At 52.8% G+C, this 21,962-nt stretch overlaps 1 protein-coding gene across 2 annotated transcripts in view; it reads left to right on the top strand.

Annotated features, from left to right (window-relative positions):
* MINDY4 (MINDY lysine 48 deubiquitinase 4) overlaps window positions 1-21,962 on the top strand; it is a 131,929-nt gene that overhangs the window by 86,366 nt on the left and 23,601 nt on the right. For both annotated transcript variants that reach the window (XM_010345719.3, XM_039473088.2), the window contains 4 exons: window positions 4,340-4,441; window positions 6,075-6,138; window positions 7,234-7,299; window positions 12,719-12,786. In XM_010345719.3, the coding sequence (XP_010344021.1) occupies window positions 4,340-4,441; window positions 6,075-6,138; window positions 7,234-7,299; window positions 12,719-12,786 (300 nt within the window). The remainder of the gene's footprint in view (window positions 1-4,339; window positions 4,442-6,074; window positions 6,139-7,233; window positions 7,300-12,718; window positions 12,787-21,962) is intronic.

The following is a 21,962-nucleotide window of genomic DNA, read 5'->3' on the forward strand; positions in this document are numbered from 1 at the left end:
CACTTCCCCTCTGAAATTGGGGAATTCGGGGCCCAGAGAAGGAGGGGTGCTTGCCCAAGGCCTCTGTGGATACTGGTAGCAAAATCCATGGTCCTGCAGCCCCAGGCCAGTCTTTCTATGGACTGTTGCAGCTTTTGACCCTGAGAGGGGGCAGAGAGGGCTCTCTGCCAGATTGTCTGTAGACTCTGTACATGGCTCCATGGGTACGTCACAGTGGACAGGTGAGGCTATTTTGAGAAGGTTAGGGTAGAAACATCTTTCATCTGAAACACTTGGATAATTTAGATAAAAGCAGGATGTATTATTCCCTCAAGATAATTTATTTCCCCTGTCTCTAGCTAAATGTCTTTTTCCTGCACTTCTCCTGTGAGGAATTTGACTCTTAAAGAAACTTCTCTTGGTTTGAGAGCCTGGCCAGGTGCCAGCCTCCTGGGAGGAGTCCGACTGATCAGGAAATGCGGACCTGTTTGTAACCCAGGTTTCTGCTGCGCTAGCTGGTAAGGGTCTGGGCGATTCAGATGTGCGCCTCCTTCCCCTGTCATCATCTGTGGGTGCAGGTTCTTATGCAGGCACATACAGCCCTGGCTAATCTGAGGTGGGTTAAATCAGTGGTGCCCAGCCTTTTTGGCACCAGGGACTGGTTTTGTGAAGACAGTTTCTCCAGGGACTGGAGGTGGGAGTGGGATGGTTTTGGTATGATTCAAGCGCATTGCATTTATCATTAAATTCTCATAAGGAGCGCGCGACCTAGATCCCTTGCATGCACAGTTCACAGTAGGGTTCCTGCCCCCATGAGAGTCTAATGCCACTGCTGATCTGACAGCAGGCAGAGCAAAGCTTCACTGGCTCGCCTGTTCTTACCTCCTGCTGTGTGGCCTGGTTCCTAACAGGCCACAGACCAGTGCCAGTCTGTGGCCTGGGGGTGGGGGACTCCTGTGTTAAATGACAGAATGGCAGGGTTGGAATGATGTTTTGGGGCATCTGACCCAGTGCCTGCATTTGTAGGTGGGCGGGGAAACAAAGGCCAGGGAAGGCAAACGTTTCCCCAGAACCTGTGAGCCAGAAATCCAGCCCAGACCTCTTAACTGTCTGACCAGTGTACTTTTTCCAACTCCACTGAGTTTTCTAGGAAACTGTCTCAAAAGACAAAGACAGAGAAGGTCCAGGGAAGAATAGAGAGACTGGCAGAGTTACTAACTGGAAGCCAAGGAAAAAAGTAAGGACTTGTGCTTGGAGACGTGGTGGATCAGAGGAGCTGTAAGCAGAGCCTGTAGGACCAGGGGACAGGCCTCAGCCAAGAGCAAGATCTCTTGATTGTATTACATGGTGCTGAAAAGACAGGGTCAAGGGCAAAGGGAGGCTGGCTCCTGAAACCAGGTGCCCAGGACAGTTGGTTCTACTTGCCCAAGCTCTCCTTCCTTCCTCAATGTTGATTTTTTCCAGTTTTTACTATGTGATCTGGATAAATCACTCTATCTCCATGATTTAGTTTTCCCATTTTAAGAAGAGGATATAATAGTACCTCCCTCGTAGGGTTGTTTTAACAATTTGAAGAAATAACACATGGAAAGAGCTTATAACAGTCTGGCACACGATACTCTATAGCTGTTGGCTTTTCAAACCTCATTTTTTTTTTTTTTTTTTTGGAGACAGGGCTGGGATGTAGTGGTGTGATCATGGCCTACTTCAGCCTTCGACTCCTGGGCTCAAGTGATCCTCCTGCCTCAGCCTCCTGAGTAGCTGGGACTGCATGTGCCACCAAACCTGGCTGATTTTTAAAAAAAATTTTCTAGATGGAGTCTCACTATGTTGCTCAGGCTGTTCTCAAACTCCTGACCTCAGGCAATCCTCCCACCAGGGTACTCCCAAAGTGCTGGGATTGCAGACATGAATCACCACTGCACCTGGCCAATGTTGGCTTTTAAAATCTTAATTGTTGCTACACTGAGAAGCTTCCAACTGAGAATTACCTGCTTCAGTAAGTTAGTGTAGAAGTGTTTGAAAGGGGTCTCCTTACTTCCAGATATGGAGCTTTGCCAGCATAAATGTATTCTAGGCAGAAAGAACACTCCAGGCATGATTTTGTATAATGTCTATCCGTGTTGGGGAACACTGGTCACACTTGTGTTGTAGGAAGACATGCTCCCACGCCCACCCCATGCATGTGTACAATGGTGATTGGACACGGGGGTGAGATTGAGCAAAATGCTGGTGGGGCACTGGCTGTAACATCTGAGCTCAGCGCAGAGCATCCTGGCCTGGGCCACACGGCAGGGGGCGGGTGGGCATGAGGTACTCGGGATGTGCAGTTGACAGGACATGGCCATCATTTGAATGAGAGCAGGGCATGAAGCAGGAGCAGTGGGGGTGATGGAGTCACATGGTGGGTGTTCTGAGTCCAGTCCTTTCTCCTTTTTCCAATAAGCTCTGCTTTGCAGAGCCCCCTTAGTACTTGGCGTGGGCTCTGCTGAAACCTAGAGCAGTGTTTTCTCATCGTTGTTTTCATAATGAACCGTGACCCGGGCCAGCGCTCCCAGCAGCTGGGGCGTCCGGTTCAGTGAACGCTTGGTAACTGTTTCCTCTGAGAAACACGATGGGCTTCCTGAGGCCAAAGAAGTGTCAGGCAGTCGATGTTTTGTTTTCTTAAGTGCTTGAGTGCTTGTTACTTGTCTCATTGGATTTGAAGGATTTCCAGTGTCGGAGGCTTGGTGTCACTTTCATATTAGATGTTGGAAATCCACTTTCCCCTTGTCATGGCCCAAGTGGGGACTTGATGTTTTCATAAGGACAATAGTGATAGGCACCACTGACTGAATGGTCACCATGTGCCAGGCAGTGGGCCATGGACCTTACAAACATCTCGTTTAAAGCTATGAGGGAGGTGCAGAGGTCATTGCCAGTTTGCGGATGAGGAAACTGAGGGGCCACTGTATTCTGTCAACTCTTTAAGTGATTGGACCGCAGCAGCCTGGGTGTGGGTCACTGGCTGTGTGTCCCAGGCACCGGGCCACATGCTGCCCACTGTGGTGGGCTGGGTCCTGGTCTCCTGGTTTCTCTTTTGACCTGGAGAGGAGGGAAAAGCTTCAGTATTCTTCTCTCCCCAATGCAGCTCAGCATGGAGCTCAGGAATTATTTGGTGACTCATGTCAGGGAACCCCCTCCTCTGTATTCCTTTGACCCCTAGCAGGGTCTTTATCAACTTCTTTTACTTGTTAGGGAGAGACAAGCTAGCTTCTATATGAGTTTTTAAAAAATTTGTGGCATCCAAGAGAAGGCTAGAAATATAGCTTGAAGGAGTCCTGGGAATGGGAAATGGAAAGAAATATGCATATTTGGCTGTTTCCCTTCCCTGTCATTCCGTTCAGGCACCAGGGACCTCTTAGTGACCATTTTTGTAGAGAGGCCTCTGCCATGTTTGATACAGCTGACTGCATGTCCACTTAAAACCCTTTTGCTCCTAAGACTGACAGGGCACGCTCTCCTCATTCCGCCCCTAGCCCTCTGACTCTTCCTCCTCTGCCTCCCCTGATTCCTTAGAGTTCCACAGGGTTCCACCCTTGACCACTGCCTCTACCCTTCCTCATTCTCTCTCTTTGGAAAATCTATGCCCAGCCCCAGCCACTTTCTTGGGCTTTCTACTTGTCTGACAGCCTTATCCAAAGATCTGAGTGCATCTCAAACTGAGAAAGTCTCAAGTGCAACTCATTATCTTCTATCTCCAGCTACCTCTTCCCGACCACATCGTCCTTACTTCACCTGGTGGCACCACCATGTGCCCACTCAAAACACAGAGCTCATCATTAAATCCGTCCTGTCACTCATCCCCACATCCTATATCTAAGTGTCCAGCAAGTGAGGCTGCTGTCATCTTGGGCCTAGGAGTGAAGAGCACCTGCCTATACATGCTGTTGTCTCCAGGGGCTTGGAGGTGGGCATGGCCAGGGCCTGGGCAGGGTCCTGAGATGGCAGGCATTCCCGAGCACTGCTGGCTGGGTCTCATGGCTCCTGTCAGAACTCATGGCCCCTTCTCACACACAATTCTGGGCCTCATCAAGCCTGCAGAGCCCCCTTTGCTCTTGTGGGCCCTTTCCTCTGCCTCCTCCTTCTCCAGTCCTACCTGGGGCCCCCCACTGAAGGCACCTTCTTTGACCCTCGGCTGTGGAGACTCCTCCCTGAGCTTTGCCTTGCAGCTCCTGGGCTACAGGTGGCCCCACTGTGGGCACGGGAAAGGACAGGCCATCTGCAGAGGGGGATGCCTAACCACACTAAGCAGAGCTGTATCATCTGAGCCTTGTGTCCACATGGATGGGTATAAATGCCTTCCTTTTCTCGTCCGCAGGGGGCTGCAGCCTTCAGATGCCCACCGGACCCGCTGCCTCACCCTGGCCCTTGCAGACATTGTGTGGCGGGCGGGGGGCCGAGAGAGCGCTGTGGTCGCATTGTAAGTGGTTCTGAGGGCTGTGTTGCCGTGGCTCATTGCCTGCTGCCAGCTACAGACAAGCTGGCCGTGTGCGCTTCTGTCCTGGGGTCCTTCCAGCACCCACCCTGTGCCACATGCTGGGATGAGCCCTGCAAGCCAGCCTGACATGCTGGGCAGCCTCAGACTCAGGGAGAGCCCTGGGCTTCCATGCAGCCCTGTGATGCCCTCTCTGGCCTCTGGTTCTCATGTCGGAAGGTGTGGTCTGTCTACCCTGTCTTCCTTCTGAGGGGCTCTGGAGTGACCCCTCTGAGGAAGCCTCTGACCCCTGTGGCCAGCTCCTCTCTATGGTCTCTGATCTGAAGGCCCCGAGAAAGAGCCCCTCAGGTCGAGCTATCCTGACCCCACTGTGCTGCTCTTCCCAGTCTCCAGAGCACACTGCCCTTTGCTCTGTCACTTGGGTACCCATCCCATAAAGACGACGACTCAAAAGAGGTAAGGTGGAGCCCAGGCTCTGGACCCAATTGCCCTGACCCACGCAGTATCTTCACCGCTGGCCCCATTCTACCCACATAACCCACACGCAAGGTTTGCTGGCTTTTCAGCCTGACCTGTCAGAGTGGCAACATCACTGTCCCCCTTGTGAGGCTAAGCTGTAGTAAAGGAGAAAACTTTTGGGGCCAAAGGCCATACTCTGGGGGTACATTAGTCACTGTAGCATAGTGCTTCAGAGAAGGGACTCTTAGGTCAGACTCCGCATGCTGTTGCTTACTGGCTGTGTGACATTAGGCAACTGATGGAACCTCTCTGTTTACTCATCTGCAAAATGGGGATGATAAGAACAATGACTTACCTGGATAGTTGTGAGACCTAAATGAGTCAGTGTAAAGAAACGATATATGAGTATAAGTTTAAATCATTTTATCAATATAAATAGCTGATAAATAATTATAAATGCGAAGTGTGTCTGGCACATAAGCTCCACATGTTAGATATCGTTATTTATTTTTGTTATTATTACTATCACTTGTCTTCGGTACTTACCTTCCAGTTAACTTATTAACCCCAGCCCTTAGGATCTGCAGGGCAACCCTGAGAACAGATGGGGCAGGAATTCAGTTGCTCCCTGTTTTACAGATTAGGAAGCAGAAGCAAAGGGTACACAGCCACTAAAGGAGCACACCCTAAACCCGGCTCCTGTTCCCTAATACCTTGGGCTGCACACCCCTGGGGACTGCACGCCCTGGGGGAGCCTCGAAAGGACAGAGGCTGGAGTTCCTCCTGTCAGTGAAAGCGAGGGGCAAGTCCACATTTCAGAGTCTGGAAACATGTTTGTCACTTGGGGGTGAGAGTCAGACTTCCTACTGCCAGAGCTTGGGTTTGGGTTTGGGTTTGGTTATTCCAAGCTTTCCCTTTGCGGTCTTTTTTCCATTTCTTTTTTTTTTTTTTTTCTTTTAAATCCTGCTATTGGAGTTCTCTGGGCCCAGACTAGTGGGTGAGTTCAAAGTGGGGAAAAACGAGAAACTCCTGGCTCCATTTTCTCTCTGGAGCCACTTTCTTATTTGTCCTTATTTAATGACACATGTGGTTTTGCCCCAGCTGGAGGGCACGCCTTCTCTCCACGCGGAGGACTCATGCACCTTCCTTTCCTTTTTAGGGCTTCGAGAACACAGCAGTTCAGTCCAGCAGGGAAATATAAAGCAGATGGAGTCTTAGAAACAGTACGGGTTTCTGGAAAATTATCACGTAACCTTTGGCTTTGTTTGGGGACTCTCTCCTTTCATATAAGTAAATCCTTCCTCACCTGGGGACAGGCTGGCCTTCCCGCAGCCCGGGTCCCAGGAATCCTAGTCCTGGGATTAGGGTGGGGACAGATGTAGGGTGGCTTTGGGGACGGGCTTCTGCTAGAGTGGGCTTTATGGCCAAAAGGCTGACTGGCTCCCTGTCCCCTCGAGGGTGTGCAGAGCTGAAGTTTATATGGAATGCCTTTTGGTTAAGCCCCAGGCTTCTCTGGGTCCCTCTTCCTCTTTCTTTAGCATCTGCTCCAGGATTGTTGTGGGAGGGGGTGGGGCAGGGGTGGTAAGGAAAGGCAGAGAAAGTTAGAATGTGGGGAGGAACTTTAATAGCATGGAACACCAGCCATAAAGCCAGATCTAAGTCACACGGTTGGGGGAAAAAATGGGAGACATAATGTTTTTGCATTTTGGAAAATATAAAAACAGTGAAGTTTTTCAGCTACCTCTGCCAACCTCTTCACTGAGAATTTTTGTTTAATTAGTTTCATTTGGCCTCAGTTTGGGCACGTGTTGCCCTGTTACCCTAATTACGGGTCTCACATTCTTGAATGTTTTCTCTTGAATTGTTTTTTCCTGGCCTGCAAAAGAGACTCATAGGCTGCTTCCCGCTGAACTCAGGACACGGCCTGTTGGCTTCCACCTGGCCTGGCTATTGTGATCTGGATGTGGCCCCTGCCTCATCCACCTCCCTGCCAGCCTCCTTTCTGATATCAGTGACTCGCCCATGGGGTGCAGCCTTTCCCAGTTGGGGCAACACAGGATGCTGGAATTCTGGGGTCTCAGGCCCAGGGCTACAGCAGGGCCACCTGAACCGCGGTGACTCCAGCGATGCCAACCAGCCTTTCAGTCACACACAGGAATGGCCGTGTCTCTCAGCCCCGACTTGGGGATGCTGCTCTCTGACACAGGGACATTCCCAAGTGGGGATTTTTAGCTGCTGAAGCCGGGGAGCAGAAGCTAATCCAGGATGGGGTACTGCACGGGGCTTGGGCCACTCACCCTGCGTGTTTGTCTTCTCAGCTCACGCTCCACAGTTTGGCATGCTATGAGGACCTGGTGACTTTCCTTCAACAAAGCATTCATCAGGTATGAACCGTGCCTTACTCCTGTGGGATATGCATTACCAAGCCTTCTGTTTCATCGTGGAACTGGAATTGTTCTTCCTGTCGTCCCATCCGGGGTGGCGAGGAAACTGGGAAGGAGTCATGCTGGCCCCTGGGTCAGGGGCTGAGGAGAATGGGCTTGGGGCAAGGGATCTGGCTCTTGCCATTGCATCCTCGAGGGCTGGTCCTGGAGGCAGGGCACAGGGAGCAGCCACAGCCAGGGCTGCCGACAGCAGAGCTGGACAGGTGGGTTCAGGACACAGAGGAAGCAGTTGTTTGATGGAGGTCACCAGAGCGTTCTCTCTGTCGGCATGGAAGCAGTGCCTCTGGAACACAGGAGCTCTTTGTCAGTGGAGTGGGCCCTGGGACCAGCTGGTGCAGTGACCAGAAAGTGGCTTCCTGGGTGGGTTGGAGGGCTTAGCAGTGTGATGCACACCTTGATTGGTGTCCCTGGGGTGGCAAGCCTAGGTGGGGGCTCTGGAGCCCCCTGTCTGCCGGGGAGAGCTATACATCCACTCCTGGCCATGATCTGGGCAGGGCATGGCCAGGGCCAGACAGCAGCGGATCTCCAGGGCTCCGGGAAGTCACTGCAGCGCTGCGGCATCACAGGCTCTGTGAGGAGGGGCTGCACACTCTGCGGGTAAAGAACGGTTTGGCCTAGCTGGAGCGGTTGGCCTAGCTTTGAATTCAGATTCACCCTTCGGTAGCTTCACGACCTCAGGCAGCTTACTGAATCCTTCTGTACCTCAGTTTCCCCACTTGTAAAACGTAGGTAAGAACAGTGCCTGCCTCAGAGCATGGTAGGGCAGCTGGGCCGTGCTTGATGTTCTCAGTAGTTGTTAGCTTCTGTTGTTGACACTACCATTGCCATTGTAGTGATGCTGTAAGGGCAGCCTTGAGATGGGCTTCTTGTAGACATGCGGAAGTGAGAGGGAAGCATTACAGAAGGTGGGTGTGGCATGAGCTAAGGCCAGGAGACCGGCGACCTGTGAGACCCCACTGTGAGGCCTCACGGTTCTGACATCTGTGTGTCAGGATTGAAGCAGAGGAAGAACGCAGACCTTTGTCTCCTGGTATGCCTCCCCTTGCCTTTCCTTTGGCCTTCTGGATGTGGGATCTGCTCTTTTCGGCCCCAGGAAGGCACCTAGAGGGTTTGGTGATAAGCCAGAGTGTGGGAGAACTTGCTGGAAATGAGATCAGGACTAAAGCTCCTGCTGTCACGACTGCCTTCCACACAACTTTCCCAAAGACCCCGGAGGCCTGGGCACAGCCCTGGGAAATGACCAGGCCCTGACAGCACCAGCTGTCCCTTGGGTGGACAATGGGGTTTGCCCTAAGAACAAGAGGAGGCAGGTGAAGTCACCGGAGGCGCAGTTCACCTGAAATGCTTTCACCCACAGCCGAGACAGAGGCTTTGGGGCCCCACCCAAAAGCATGGATTACGATGGCTCCCTTTCTGCATGGGTTGCGCTGCCCAGGCTCATGGGAGGGGAAGCCCTGGGCTGTCTTTCCCTTGCTGCCTGTCCCCCACTCTGGTTTTTCATTGGTGTCATCCGGCAGGCCATCTACTGATGCAGTGCATCCACTGCCTGGCCTTGGCAGGGGAGGCCTGGAGCAGGGGCCTGGGGGCCTCCTCTGGCTTATTCCTTAGTCACATATGGCCTTGGGGAAGTCACTGGGTCTCAGTTCCCTCATCTGGAAAATGAAAGATGGAGCAGTTGTCAGGTAGCTTCCAGCTCTTCATCGTCTATGGGGGGTCCTCAAAGAAGAACCTCAAACACGTGGAGAAGGGTGTCTTCCAAATGTAGTACCAGGCAGTCTGAATGAGAAGAAAGGGGACCTGCTGTTGATCCAGACTATCATGAGAGTGCAGCAGTCATAGGAGAGATGAGCAGAGCCTCATGGAATTCGTGCATGGGATCTGGCCAGGGTGGCCAGGAATAGGGGCACCTGGTCACACTGTCAACTGAAGCAGAGCATGGAACCACGAGGGCCAGGAAAAGGAAGTGACTGGTGAGGCTTCAGGGGCCAGGGTGGAGCCTGAGGGTAATTGCTCAAATGATCGCAGATCCTGAGGCTTACAGCTGCCCACAGATGGACTGGGGTGGCCCCTCAGCACCAGGACCTCTGCATCCTTGTCTATGAGATTGGGCCTCCCCCTTAGCCTGTACCCCAGGGCTTTGATGAAGCCTAACCAAGACAGGGTTTGTGGAAGGGTTGAGAGAGTAGGGTCTGCAACAGGGCAAGGGGCCGCCTCCTTCAGTGATGCGTTTGGACTCAAAGCCATCCCCTCCTCTCCTGGCTTTGGTCCTGGGTACAGGCAGTCAGTGTTCGGCCCTCCTCACTCTGCTAGGCAGCTCTCCCCCTGCAGTTTAATTTATGTTTTTGCTGGAAGCGGTTGAGCTGCCTCAGCACTGCCCTCACCAAATTCATTTTTCATGGCCTGGGCCTAAGAGGGGTTCCTCGTGCCAGGCCTGGAAATGTACACCAAGCCATCTCTGCCCAAAATAAATAGCCTTCTTGCTGTGTTTTCATTATTGCTCGCCCTCTGGGCAAGGTGTCTGGCAGGCCCCTGGCCAGCTGGAGGATGCCCCACCTCTGCCTCCCATCGGTGTTCCTTGGTGGACTCAGGTCTCTATGGAGTGCGGAGCAGCACTGGAAGAATGGCTCCTTCTTCCCAAGTGGCACCCGACATTTTTCTAGACCCCGATGGCAGTGTCTGGGTCAATTGCCCTGCCTGACCTTGTCTTTCATTGCCGGCATGTTGCCCTGTGGCCTCTCATGTCTTGGCAGCTTGAATTTGATGAGATAATTTTAATAAAAGTTTAAAAAAACAAAATGGAATATTGGTGCCATTTAGTTGTGTTCCAGCAAGGGCAAGGAGCTTCAAGCAGGGTTCTTCCCCACCCTCTGCAGAGAGGCATGTCCAGGGCTCAGGGTCGGGGCGAGGGTCTCCTTGGGGGTGTTCCTAGGACTGGGGGAGATGCTGGCATAAATAGTAATAAGAGGTCCCCAAATTTACCCAGAGTTGGGGCTTAGAGTGGGCTTCTATGTCCATTACTTCATTGCAGGTAGGTAGGCATTACAGGCATGGCAGAAGGGGAAATAGACCACAGACCAAGCAAGTACTACGGCTGCCCCAGGGCAGCGTATACGTCCATGGTAGAAGTGGGCAAGAATTCCAGAAGTGGAAACTGAGACCAGGAACACTTTGCGACTTTTCCAAGGGGAGATGGAAATTTGTGGCAGATTAGGCTTTCTGTGGAAAGGGACACTGAGACTAAGAGCTTTGTGACTTCCCTAGGCAGCGTGCAGAGCTGGGACAAGGGGCCAGTGGCCCAAGTCCTGCTGGGCCTGTGACCCCCTGTGCAGGGGGAGACATCAGCATTACTCTTCACAATTGTCAGAGCACTTCCACAGACATGGTCCCGTAGAATGTCCACCATAAGCCAAGGAAATAGGCCCGGTGGGTCTTCATTGTTACTCTTTTGCAAAGAGGAAACTGAGGGCAGCAGAAATGAAGTGACTGGCCTGAGATCACAGAATTAAGATGAGGTTGATTTAAGATTGTTGTTGATTCATTCATTCCATTCCTGCTTAGAGAAAAGGTTTGAAGTTGCTTTGAAAAGAAAATGATGTCCTCAGGGCTCTGCCGTGCTCCTGCCTAGCTGCCCTCTCTTGCTTCTGGGCCTGTATGTGCTGCTCCTCTTGTCTGGAGCAGCGTTCACTTTTCTGATTGGTGCCTGTCCTCTGGGTTTCTGGTCAGTCATCACTTTCTCCAGAAAGCCTTCCCTGCTACTCTCTCCCCAAGCTCGAAGTGTGTGTTGAAGTCCCTCCCTGTGTGTTTCTGAAGGAGCCTGCATTTCTGTTGTGGCAGAACCCCTCCTCCCAGCCTTTTCAAGTTGCTTATTGTTTTTGCTTCCTTAAATTACTTCCCCAAGAGGAGAGATCCATATCCACCTTGCTCACAAGTACAGCCTTAGCCAGGAGCATCCTCTTGGCACAGAAATTTCACCAGTACATTTTAAAAAATGACTGATTGACCAAGTGAATTCCTGGGTGAAAATAAACAGTATAATTTGAGGAGAAGAAAATTTTATCAGAAGCTTGAGCTCCAGTAGTAACCATAGTAGAACACTGTATTTGGCTTTGAGCTTCCTGGCAGCCAAGGCAAAAATGTAAACATGGTAAGTTTTATAATTTTTCATTATCTGTTCCAGGAGAAACAAGTTGAGATTTTTTTTCTTCTAAGTCCAAAATGTGATTACACATAAGGAACTCTGACTATTACAATAGGCAATGTCTTCAGTAACAGTTCATGGTCTCCAAAGCGGGATGGGTGAGGCCTTCACACTGACTTGCAGTTGAGGATAGTATTTCTCCAGGCAGCAGAAGTGATATGGTCCATACCAGTAGGCTGTGGCCTACTAGGCTCACTGGACAGATGGGCGGAGCAGAGCCAGCTTTGTACTAACGGCTAACACAGGTGCCAGGCCCTGTTTGAAGTGCTTTAAAAGGATTAGCTCACGTAATTTTCACAACTTGATGAGGGTAGGAGCTGTGATTATTACCCTCTTTTTACAGATGAGAAGACTGAGGATAGAGGAGTCTAGGAATGTTTTCGTGGTCACATAGCAAAGAGTGGCAGAGTGAGAATGTAAATTAGGCAGACAGGCCCCAGGACATGGGCTCCAAACTAGAGTTGGGAGGAGTACTTACTTTGGATGCAAAATCTAAGGGGGTGCCAAAAAACTCAGATATTAGCAAAAACTATCTTTCTTAAAAATCAGAGTTAATCAGAAAAATCCACAAAGAACAAAATGCTAAAATGTTATTTTAAAATATCCAAAAAAAATTATTTTAAGACATGCATCTGCATGGCTGCCTCCTTTGCCTCAGTGGATCCTGACTCCGCTCCATACCTGCTCTCTGCTGGAATTAGAGCCCTCTGGAGTCCCAGTGTGCTGCCGACAAGCTGCGTGGTCTTGGACAGCTCACTCGGTTTCTGAGCCTCAGTTGCACATATGTTAGAGGGCAGTAATCATAGTATTGTCCCCAGGCCTGTTAGAGTGTTTGACGTGATAATGCCCATAAGATGCTTGCACCATAATGGAGCTGGCCACGACTGTTGCTGTCTCATGAGTTTTGAGGACTCCGAGGTCACTGTTGTTCTCTGCGGTGGCTCCTGCATCACCCTGACTCTGCTGCCATTGTCATTTGGGCTGTTCCAATGCCCTGTCCTTTAGGAGGTCAGCCCTTGGGCCACCCAGCAACCCCAGGGCTGGGCTGGAGGCAGTTGGCTCAGGGAAGGCTGCTCCCTGGGGTGTGGCTCCCACAGAGGTGTGGGGCTGGGAAGAGGGAGGTGCTGATGGCATGGAGCTCATTTTTCTCTCCCCTCCCAGTTTGAAGTGGGCCCCTATGGATGCATCCTGCTCACCCTGTCTGCCATCCTATCCAGGTCCACGGAGCTGTGAGTATCTTTCTCCCTGAACTCTCTGGGGCTGGGCTGATCTGTCTTGTTCACTGCCGCCTCCCTAGAGTCCAGGATGGTGCTTGGTGCGTGACGTGGGCTCCGAGAATGTTGTGGAAATGATGAATGAAGCAGTGGATTAGGGGCAGGTCTGCTGGTAGAGGAGCGAGAGTAGTTGGGTTCTACATAGACGCATGTCCAGGGCTACCATGTGTACGGGGGACAACCTGAAAGACACGCCACTGGCCCTCAAGGAGCTTGCCAGGGACTGCAGCATGTGCACACTTGAGCACTCAGGCAGAGGCCCCTGGCACATGTGCAGGGATGGACAGTTGAGGCTGAGACCCAGGAGATGGCCGAGGGCCCCCAAGAGCTCAGGACAGGGAGGCCTTGCTGTAGACCAAGGCAACCCTACAGCTGCGAGGACAAGGCTGGCATCCCGGGTGGTGAGTGAGTGGTGCTGAGGTGGCAGGGTGGCTTGTCCTAATCTCCCCTGCCTGACCCCTGTCGGCAGGGTCTCTGTGCTGACTCTGCATCGGGTGAAACATGGCCCCCCAGCCTGCCCTACAGCTGGAGTTTCCCCATGAAGCTCATTCCCTAGGAGCTTTTTAGGCCTCTTTGTCTGTATTTGTAACCTAGACATGTCACCAGGAAGTGTAGCAGATTAATAGCGCATAAATGGTTGTGGGAAGTACAGTCGATTGCCCCATTCACTTTCAAGCAGAGTGTCCTGGGGCAGTGAATCTTACTTTGAGGGGTACATAGTGGGGAGGACTTGGGAACAGCCCTCAGCAGGTGGGCCCTGGGAAGTGGGGAGGCAGGGTGAGTAGACTTGTGGTGCCCAGGGGAAGGAGGTCACAGCAGGAGACACTTCCCCGGCCTGGCTGGGCCTGGTCGGTGCCCTCGCTGTTCTAGGGGCCTCTGCTGTGGATTCGGGGGAGGACAGGGGGGTTCTGTGGCCTCGTGCGCCGGGTTGCCTGCTGCTTGCTGCTTCTGACCTTATTAAATACGTGTGAGCGCACAGCAATTTCTAACTTCTAATCCTGCAATAATGATATGATTCATTCCTGGCATGGACTCATGTGCATGGAGACCATAAGCTGTACCACCTTCTCCCCAGGACTGGGTTTGCTCCTGGGTTGGCTCATTCCTGGGCTGACGGGTTGGGTGGGAGTTGCCAGGTCTCCCTGAGGGGAAGCTGCATTCTCAGGAGGGCCAGGCCCCATAATGCCAGCCTAAGTGTCCCCATTCGTGTGGGGACCATCTGGCTCTGGGAGTCTAGGGCTCCAAGCTAGAGTGTGTCTATTCTGGTGGTCACGGGACAGCCTGGGAGTGGGCGCCTATTTACATGCATGCTCCTGCGTGTAGCCCTCTCCCTCTGAAAGGGGCTTCAGGGCTCCATGCCCAGGCCACTCTTGATGTTGTGCAGAGCTGGGGACTAGGGCTGCCGCTTCCCCCTTCTACCCTGTCCAACCAAGCTGGACACCTGTCAGGCATTAGTGTGGGGAAGGCTGCCCTGCTGGACCTGTGCGGCCTCATGCTGCTGGGCCTGAAGTCACAGGCTGCCATCACACACACACACACACACACACACACACACACACACACACATGTGCATACACGGCCATGAACACAGACACAGAGACATATGGACAGACACACAAAAGCACACAAAAACATGAACATACCCACAGACACACATTCCAGCTGTTCTTCCAGGGCACCTGAGGCCCTTCCCTGGGTTCTGCAGGCAGATGGTCAAGGCACCTGGGGCAGCATGGGCCTCTGCCTCCCAGAGGGCCCAAATAGAGCCCTGCTGTGGTAGTGGAGCCAGCAGGCAGGCACGGGTTGGGTTTTGTCTTACCCTGTGGCCTCCCTCTTCTCCTCTCCTAATTAGGACGACAGTCTGGACAATGTGGAGGCAGGTCTCATTGTCAGCTGTAAGGATAGAGTCTGTGAAGCTTCTTGCCTGCAAGACCCTTTGCCTTAACATTTTGCTCACGAACGCAAAGAACAGTCCACAGCAGCCCTGGTAGGTGGGCGCCTTGTGAGTGCTCTCACCATCCTTGTTTTTCAGAGGAGGAAGCAAGGCTTAGGGAGGTGAGAAGGCTTCAAAATTATACAGCAAGTGAATCTGATGGCCCTCGGCTCCACTAGGCAGTCTGGCCCCAGAGCCGGCTCTTTGGGTTTGCTGTTTGAAACCCTGAACTTTGGAAAAAGTTGGCTGGTTTTAGGCATGACTCTCTACTCCTCTATACAGCTCGAGCTTCTTCCTCTAAAATCAGAGTGAGGATTCCTGCCTCACAAGATGCATCTGTGCTTGGCACAGCTCTTGGTGGGTACAAGCCAGGAATAATGGCCATAGCTAGTCTGACCCTATCCCAGGAGCTCAAATGCCTTTGTGTGCCTTCTTGTCTCTTCTTGCCTGCAGCCGTGGCTTGGGGCCCTGTGGTGGAGGCCATGCTGCCATCTCAGTAGGCACAGCCACAGGGATGTCCAGCAATGCCCGACAGGGCTTCTGCAGTGACACTCACCCTTGGCAGTCATGTCCTGAGTAGCCGAGAGCTCCCTGTGCTGAGTGCCTCTGGAGGAGTGAAGGAGGGGCCATGGAACCAAGCCCCACCCAGGGGTGTGCAGTTCAGAGGTGTACTTGAGAAGATAAGAGAACTTTATACTTTCAGTTAAACTAAAGGCTTCAAATGAGGAACAGGGCAGGCCTTGGGCAGCTTGTGCTCCCCTGGGGGCTCCTCCAGATCAGTGCTCCCTTCTGGCTCTGGCATGCTCCCCATGAGGGGCTGCCAGAGATGTGGGCATCTGAGTGCAGCTGACCCTCCCACCCACCTGGGGCCCAGGGGAGCCTCCTGAAGAGGAAAGACAGGAACACCAGCAAGGCTGGGAATAGCCTGGGCAGTCATGGCACTGCCCAAATCCCGTGGAACAGCCACGCTGAGATTATTTCAGATAGCATGCTAGCATTACTGCATGTGGGAGGGCACCCATGAAGAAGCCGTTCCCTGGCTTTCCAGAGGGGAGTCCCTAGAGCAGCCCACTCCCCTCATGTGCCAGTCACGCTGCACTCCAGCAGTGTTCCCAGCACACCAGCACCTCCAGCCTTGGCTCTCTGAGGGGTGCCGGGCTCTGCTGAAGGTTTGTGGTGATTGGCAGGGCAATGATAACGGTTCTGGGGCTGGAATCCCACCTCTGCCTGCTACCTCCTGAGCCAGCAGCCGGCAAAGGTCTTTCTCTACAGACCTGCGGACACTTGGGTGTGAATGTCACCCTCCTCAGGCACCATTAGGCTTGTCCAGGGAAGCCCAGTGGGGCGGCAGGTCACAGGAAAGCACTCACTTCTTGGTCATAGTGTAGCACCACGGTACCCGAGTCTTCAGCACAGTTCAGTTGCCCACAGCTGTGTGACTGACCCAGCCCGTGCCTTAGGTTCTTTATCTAACCAGAAGGGTTGGGCTGGTGCTTTTTAAACTATGTTTGTAATGAAAACAAAATCTGATTTTTGTTTTGTTTTGTTTTGTTTTAAACAGAGTTTCGCTTTTGTTACCCAGGCTGGAGTGCAATGGCGCGATCTCGGCTCACTGCAACCTCCGCCTCCTGGGTTCAGGCAATTTTCCTGCCTCAGCCTCCCGAGTAGCTGGGATTACAGGCATGTGCCACTATGCCCAGCTACTTTTTTGTATTTTTAGTAGAGACGGGGTTTCACCATGTTGACCAGGATGGTCTCGATCTCGACCTCGTGATCCACCCACCTCGGTCTCCCAAAGTGCTGGGATTACAGGCTTGAACCACCGCGCCTGGCCTTTTTTTTTTTTTAACCGAAATAAGCTTTGTTCCCAAGTTCACTGTGTGAAGCAGATGCAGCAGAATGACTTCGATTAGAGCAGCAGAGGTGGGAGGGAGAGGGCCCTGCTACCCCTCCCCAGCCTCCCAATCCAGCACCAACCCCTGCTCTCCGGCCATGGCCCCTGAGCCCCTGAACCCCTACTTTGGAGAAGCCCCAGCCCTGCATACACAACTTAACCTCAGAACCAGATGATTGCCGAGGGCCTTCCTGCTCTGGGGTTCTGATTCAGCTTTGCCAGAGAATCCTCTGATGCCATTTCAGGGCAATCTGTTACCACTTTGGGCAGTTGAAAACATGTCCTGATAACACAAAGAGACAGCAGAGTCTCTAGGACCAACTGCGGTTCAGCTAGAGAGAAGTGGAGTGGTGGGCTAGGAAAACCCACCCCAGTTCTTTACAAATACAGTGTGTGTATGTTACATTTGTGGTGGTGTGCTAGTATGTGGATGGGAGACATTGGTGACACTGTATGGCCGGGTGTGAGGTGACATGGGTGTTGGTGGTTGTGTTTGGGATTGTGGACGTGCGCATGCGATTGTGATGGGTGATGGAGAGGGCATGGTGGTTCCTCCCTCCTGGTGTGGGTTCTCTGACTCATGCCTGGGCACTAGAGGCTTCTCTTCTTTGGCCTTTGCACCCAAGTCGGTGCCTCCTGTCTATTAGCCATTCCTAACTGAGACCAGATCCAGGGTGAGGACAGCATGGGTAGACATAAACCTAGCTGAGCGCTGCCAACCACTGCCTGCCTGGCCTCTTGACTGTCAGAGGCCCCAAGAACAGTCGAGAAATAGGCCTTTGAGGTTTGTTTATCTCAAGCTGTGTGCAAAGCCTTGTGAAGGTTTTTTTTTTTTTTTTTTTTTTTTTCCCCTCGCTTGATCTCAAGCCGTTTATTTTCTTTTCTAAGATCTCAAATTGATTACGGTAAATCTCATGCAGGATTTCATGCTCGCATAGCTCTGCTGCTTTCCAAACGGCATGGTTAGAACTTTCCCCAGGGAGCTCTCACAAGCCCCAAGGATGCTCAGAGTCCAGGATCAGGGCCGGCTGTGAACCAGGCCTGGGTGGCACTGTGCACCTGCTATCCCAGTGCCTCAGTGAAACACAGGCCTGACCAGGTCGTTGAGAGGGTGCAGTGGGGGAGAAAACCTTTTCATACAGTAGATTCTTGGCCTTCATTCCAGCAGCAACTTCAGTTGCCCAAAGGCAATCTTGAAAGTCTGGAAGAGGTGGTAGCTAGTCATTTGCAGAAACAGTTTTTTGAACAGCACAAGGTCGGTGCTGAGGGTGAGGCATGTCACTGGGCAGGACCCACACCATGTCACTCTGTGGCTCTTTGTAACTCTCCTCAAGAGATTAAAAGCAATGGCAACAACACAACAGTTTCTTCCTTTGTGCAAATAGTTCTGAAACAAAAGCCAGCCGTGAGCGTTGGATGGAAAGACAGTGACAGAAGCTCGATTCCCAGCCAGCGGGCCTAAGCAGAAACAAAGCTGCCGACTGCTCCTATCAGAATCCTGTGCTTTAGGAGCGGCTGCACCCAGGAGCCCAGACATGGTCTGTGGGACCGGGTATCTGTTCTTTTGTCTCTTCACTCTTGGCTCCTCTGTCCTAGCTGCATGCTCAGGAGGGTCCTCCTGCACAGTGGGCTCAAGAGAGCCCTTCTCCAGCAGCTCCTCAGCATGCTGGGTGCTGGGTGCCATTCCTGGTGTGATTGCCATGACCAGGCCTGGGCTGCGCCATCACAGGCATATGGACATGGGCTGTCTCCAGAAGGCAGTCACTGCCCACACAGGGCCACCACACCTGCTATAAAAGGACAAGGCAGAGTCAGGAAACAAGTGTATCTGAGAACAGGAGAGCAGATATGGGTTTGGGGTGGGCTGGGCCTTCATGGAGGCCCCCCCAGGCTCTCTTAGTAATAAAGAAAAAAGATCACCAAGCTTTCTGTTCCAGCAAGTGCAGGCAGCACTCACCCAGTCAGACCCTCTGGGGAGAATCGGGAAGGGGAAGGGGAAGGGGAAGGGGTGGTTGGTTGGTGGGGTGAGATGTGAACAGGGGCTCTTCCCCTTGAGGATCATGGGTTCATCAAGGTTCAGATGTGCTGTTCTGAGTGGGAGGGGTCCGCGAGATGCTCGTCAACTTTCCCGGGACTCTGCTGAGCCACTGCCAGCCCAGAATAATGAGGTCTGAACAGAGCCACCCCGACCAGGAGCCTGACCCCTGGGCTCCCGTTTCCCCACAGACACCCTGGCTTTGTGGCTCACTCGCCCTCTCTCACCTGAGTCTTCCCCAGGTCACATGTGAGGCAGGGTGGGATGGCTGAGTGTCCTTCCTCCCCAGTGTGCTAAGACCTTTGGAAGCTCAGCTGGGAAACAGGAGGAGAGGAACTTCCTCAAACTCCAGCCCAAATTTCACACTGGTTCGGATTAGGGCAGAGGCCCCACTAATGAAGATTTTCAGCAATGTCTAAAGAGGCCAAGGTGATAGTGAAAGGTGGACTCACGGGGTCATGGATGCTTTGAGACGACACTTCCTTCCACTGACTCTGTTCTCTCCCCCTGGTCTCATCCCTGGGAGCTACCTGCTCCTCTGTCCCCAGGCCTCTTTACAGGGAACCAAATTCTGTCCTGTGTATCTCTGCCTTGCTTTCCCCCCATGACCCTCTGGGAGACTGAATCTGGAGGCCCAGCCTCAGTGAGAGCTGGAGATGGAGGAGAGAGGGAAAGGGCCCTTGCTGCTGTTCTGGGCCTTTGTGGTCTTGTGGCAACCCAAGGGACAGGTCCACAGGCTGGGACCCTTATCTCATTTACAGGTGTGGGAACTTTGAGATGTGAAGGGTCAGTTAGTGGCACAGCTGGCAGCATCACCCGAGGCTCCCGGCTCCTCCCGGCTCCCGGGCTGAGACCCTGTGCCTGCATTGCCTTCCCTGGGCTGTGGGAGGGGATAAGAGGAGCTGCTCAGCTCTGTCTGCCAACTTAGGAGAGGTGGCAGATGAGGCTCCAGTTAAGCCCATACCAGCTGGGTGGTTGACCACCTGCTCCCCTTTCCCAGTGCAGCTGGAATGGGCTGGGCTAAAGCAAGCCAGCTGTGCCCAGGCCAGACCCCTAGGCTGCTGAGATGGCAAGTCACAGCCACTGATCTGTGAGGACAGTCATTCTGCCACACACACCAAGCCTGAGAGCTGTGTGGGAGGAGGCCTACCTGGCACAGCTGAGAAGGGGGGCCACACCCAGGCCACTGAAAAGCTGGGAGATCTCCTGACCCTCGGTCCTGTGTGCATCTCCTGTCCCTACCCACTCACCCAGGGACCTTACCTACTTGTTCAGGAAGGGCCAGGTGCCCAGAGAAAGGGGACAGGCCTCAGAAGGAGGGAGTGGTAATTAACCTGCTGGAAGGGTCCCCTGTGCCAGACCAGCCTCAACTGTGCTGGTGGGCTGCTCACTTCCACCTACCTCTTCCAGCTCCTGGAAGCTGTGCCACCAGGGCCTTTCTCACATGCAGTGTCACCTGGGGTAGGTGTGGGTAGGCTCATGTCATTTAGGGGCACAGTTGCTGTGCACCTGTGGGGTCTGGAGCCCAGTTCTAACCCTCAAAGTCCTTGCTGCCTCGAGAGGCAAGACAGGTGTGTGAAAGCAGTTGGTGGGTACCCTTAGGAAGGGGACGAAGGAGAGGAGAAGAGATGGGACATTTCTGTCCCTGGGGTTAGTGAGATTATAGAGGAAGTGACCTTTAGCAGGGCTGAGGGATAGATAAGTGGGAAGGGTTTGGGCAGGCAGCAAGAACCAGGTAGGCAAAGGCCACTGGTGGGGATTCACAGGGATCAATTGCAGAGGGTCTGGTTGGGAGGGAAGGAGCAGGACGTGGTGGACGGGAAGAGGTGGGTGGCAGAAGGCAGCTTGGGAAGGGCTGTGGCCAGCTGCTGCTGAGCCTGGGCCCCTGTTTTCTCCTCTTTCCTTGCAGGTCCCTCTTTCTCCATCCTGCAGAGCCTTCCACCAGCTCTCCCCGTCCCCCCCAGGCTCCCATCCTAGCCCTCTCCTCTCACACTTAGAGAATGGAAACAACTTTGACCCTGCAGCCTGTGGGGCCCTCTGCAGTTTGCAAGACCTGGTATGGTCTAGTCCCTTATTGCAACAGCCCTTCGAGGTAGTTATTGTTATCCCTGTCAGGGGTGACACATCGGAGGCTCAGAAATGGAAAGCGGTCTCCCAAAGGTCACACAGTGCAGGTGGCAGAAGGGGCCTGACACCCATTGGTTCTGACTCATCGGCTACTCCCTCTTGGCCTTCCTGGGAAAACAGTGGATATCCGCTCTGTCCAAATCCTCTTCAGATATTCCCAGCTCCATTTCAGCTGCTTGGAGGCCTCGGTTTATTCTGGGTTCTTGGCTGTGATATGCGTGGCTGAGATGGCAGGAATCATGACCTCTTGGCCATTGTTTATTTTGTTTTGTTTTTTGTTATCGTTGTTATAGTAGGAAAAAGGAAGTGACATTTACCAAATGCCAGATGCTTTATATAGTTCATCTCATTCAGTTCTCACAGCAGTCTTTGATAGAAGGAGGTATCATCATACCTTTTTTGCAAATGGGGAAACTGAGGCTCAGAGAGGGAAATAACTGGTAAGCGGCAGTAATTGGATTTGACGAGAGCCCTCTGACTTTAGAGCCCAAGTTCTCTTGGTTGTACCACAGCTGCCCTTACATTACTGCTATTGTCCTTACTTAAATGTAAGTCCCACCAAAGGGCTGTTATCTCTGGAGGTCACTGCTGGTGGGTGGGGAAAGTGTGATAGAGGGTCAGTTTCTGGGAGGGGCAAGCAGGAGCTGACCTGGTGGGACAGAGTTCCTCCAGGGTCTGATGCCCTAGTGGTCAGGTGGAGGGGGGATGGCTGGTTGGGTCCCCCCAGTGTAAGTACTGCCTGCTTCAGGCTTGATGTTTTCGACAGAGTCATGGACCAGGCACACTTGTGTACATCCCAGGAGGCCCCTAGAGATTTCTTACTCTAGTCCTCTGGTTTTCTAAGCAAAGACACAAGCTGAGAGACAGGTCAGGACACGCCTGAGGTCACTCGCCAGTCAGGGGCCAAGTGGATGCTGGTGTTAGGTGAATGGCTGGGACAGTAGGCTGGGACCATGGTCTCTAGGCCACTTGGACTTATTTGCCTTCTTATTCAGAAACTTTTTTTTCCCACATGCCCAGATTCACACAGGGAGGCTTTTAGCTGAAGGGACAAGCTGTACCTGAGCCAGCAATGGTGGGGGCCAAGGGTGGGGCTTTAGGACTCCAGGGCTTGCTCAGAGCTGGCTGGCCTGGCTGATCAC

The sequence above is a fragment of the Saimiri boliviensis genome, chromosome 10 (assembly GCF_048565385.1).
Source record: "Saimiri boliviensis isolate mSaiBol1 chromosome 10, mSaiBol1.pri, whole genome shotgun sequence".
Classification (NCBI taxonomy): Eukaryota; Metazoa; Chordata; class Mammalia; order Primates; family Cebidae; genus Saimiri; species Saimiri boliviensis.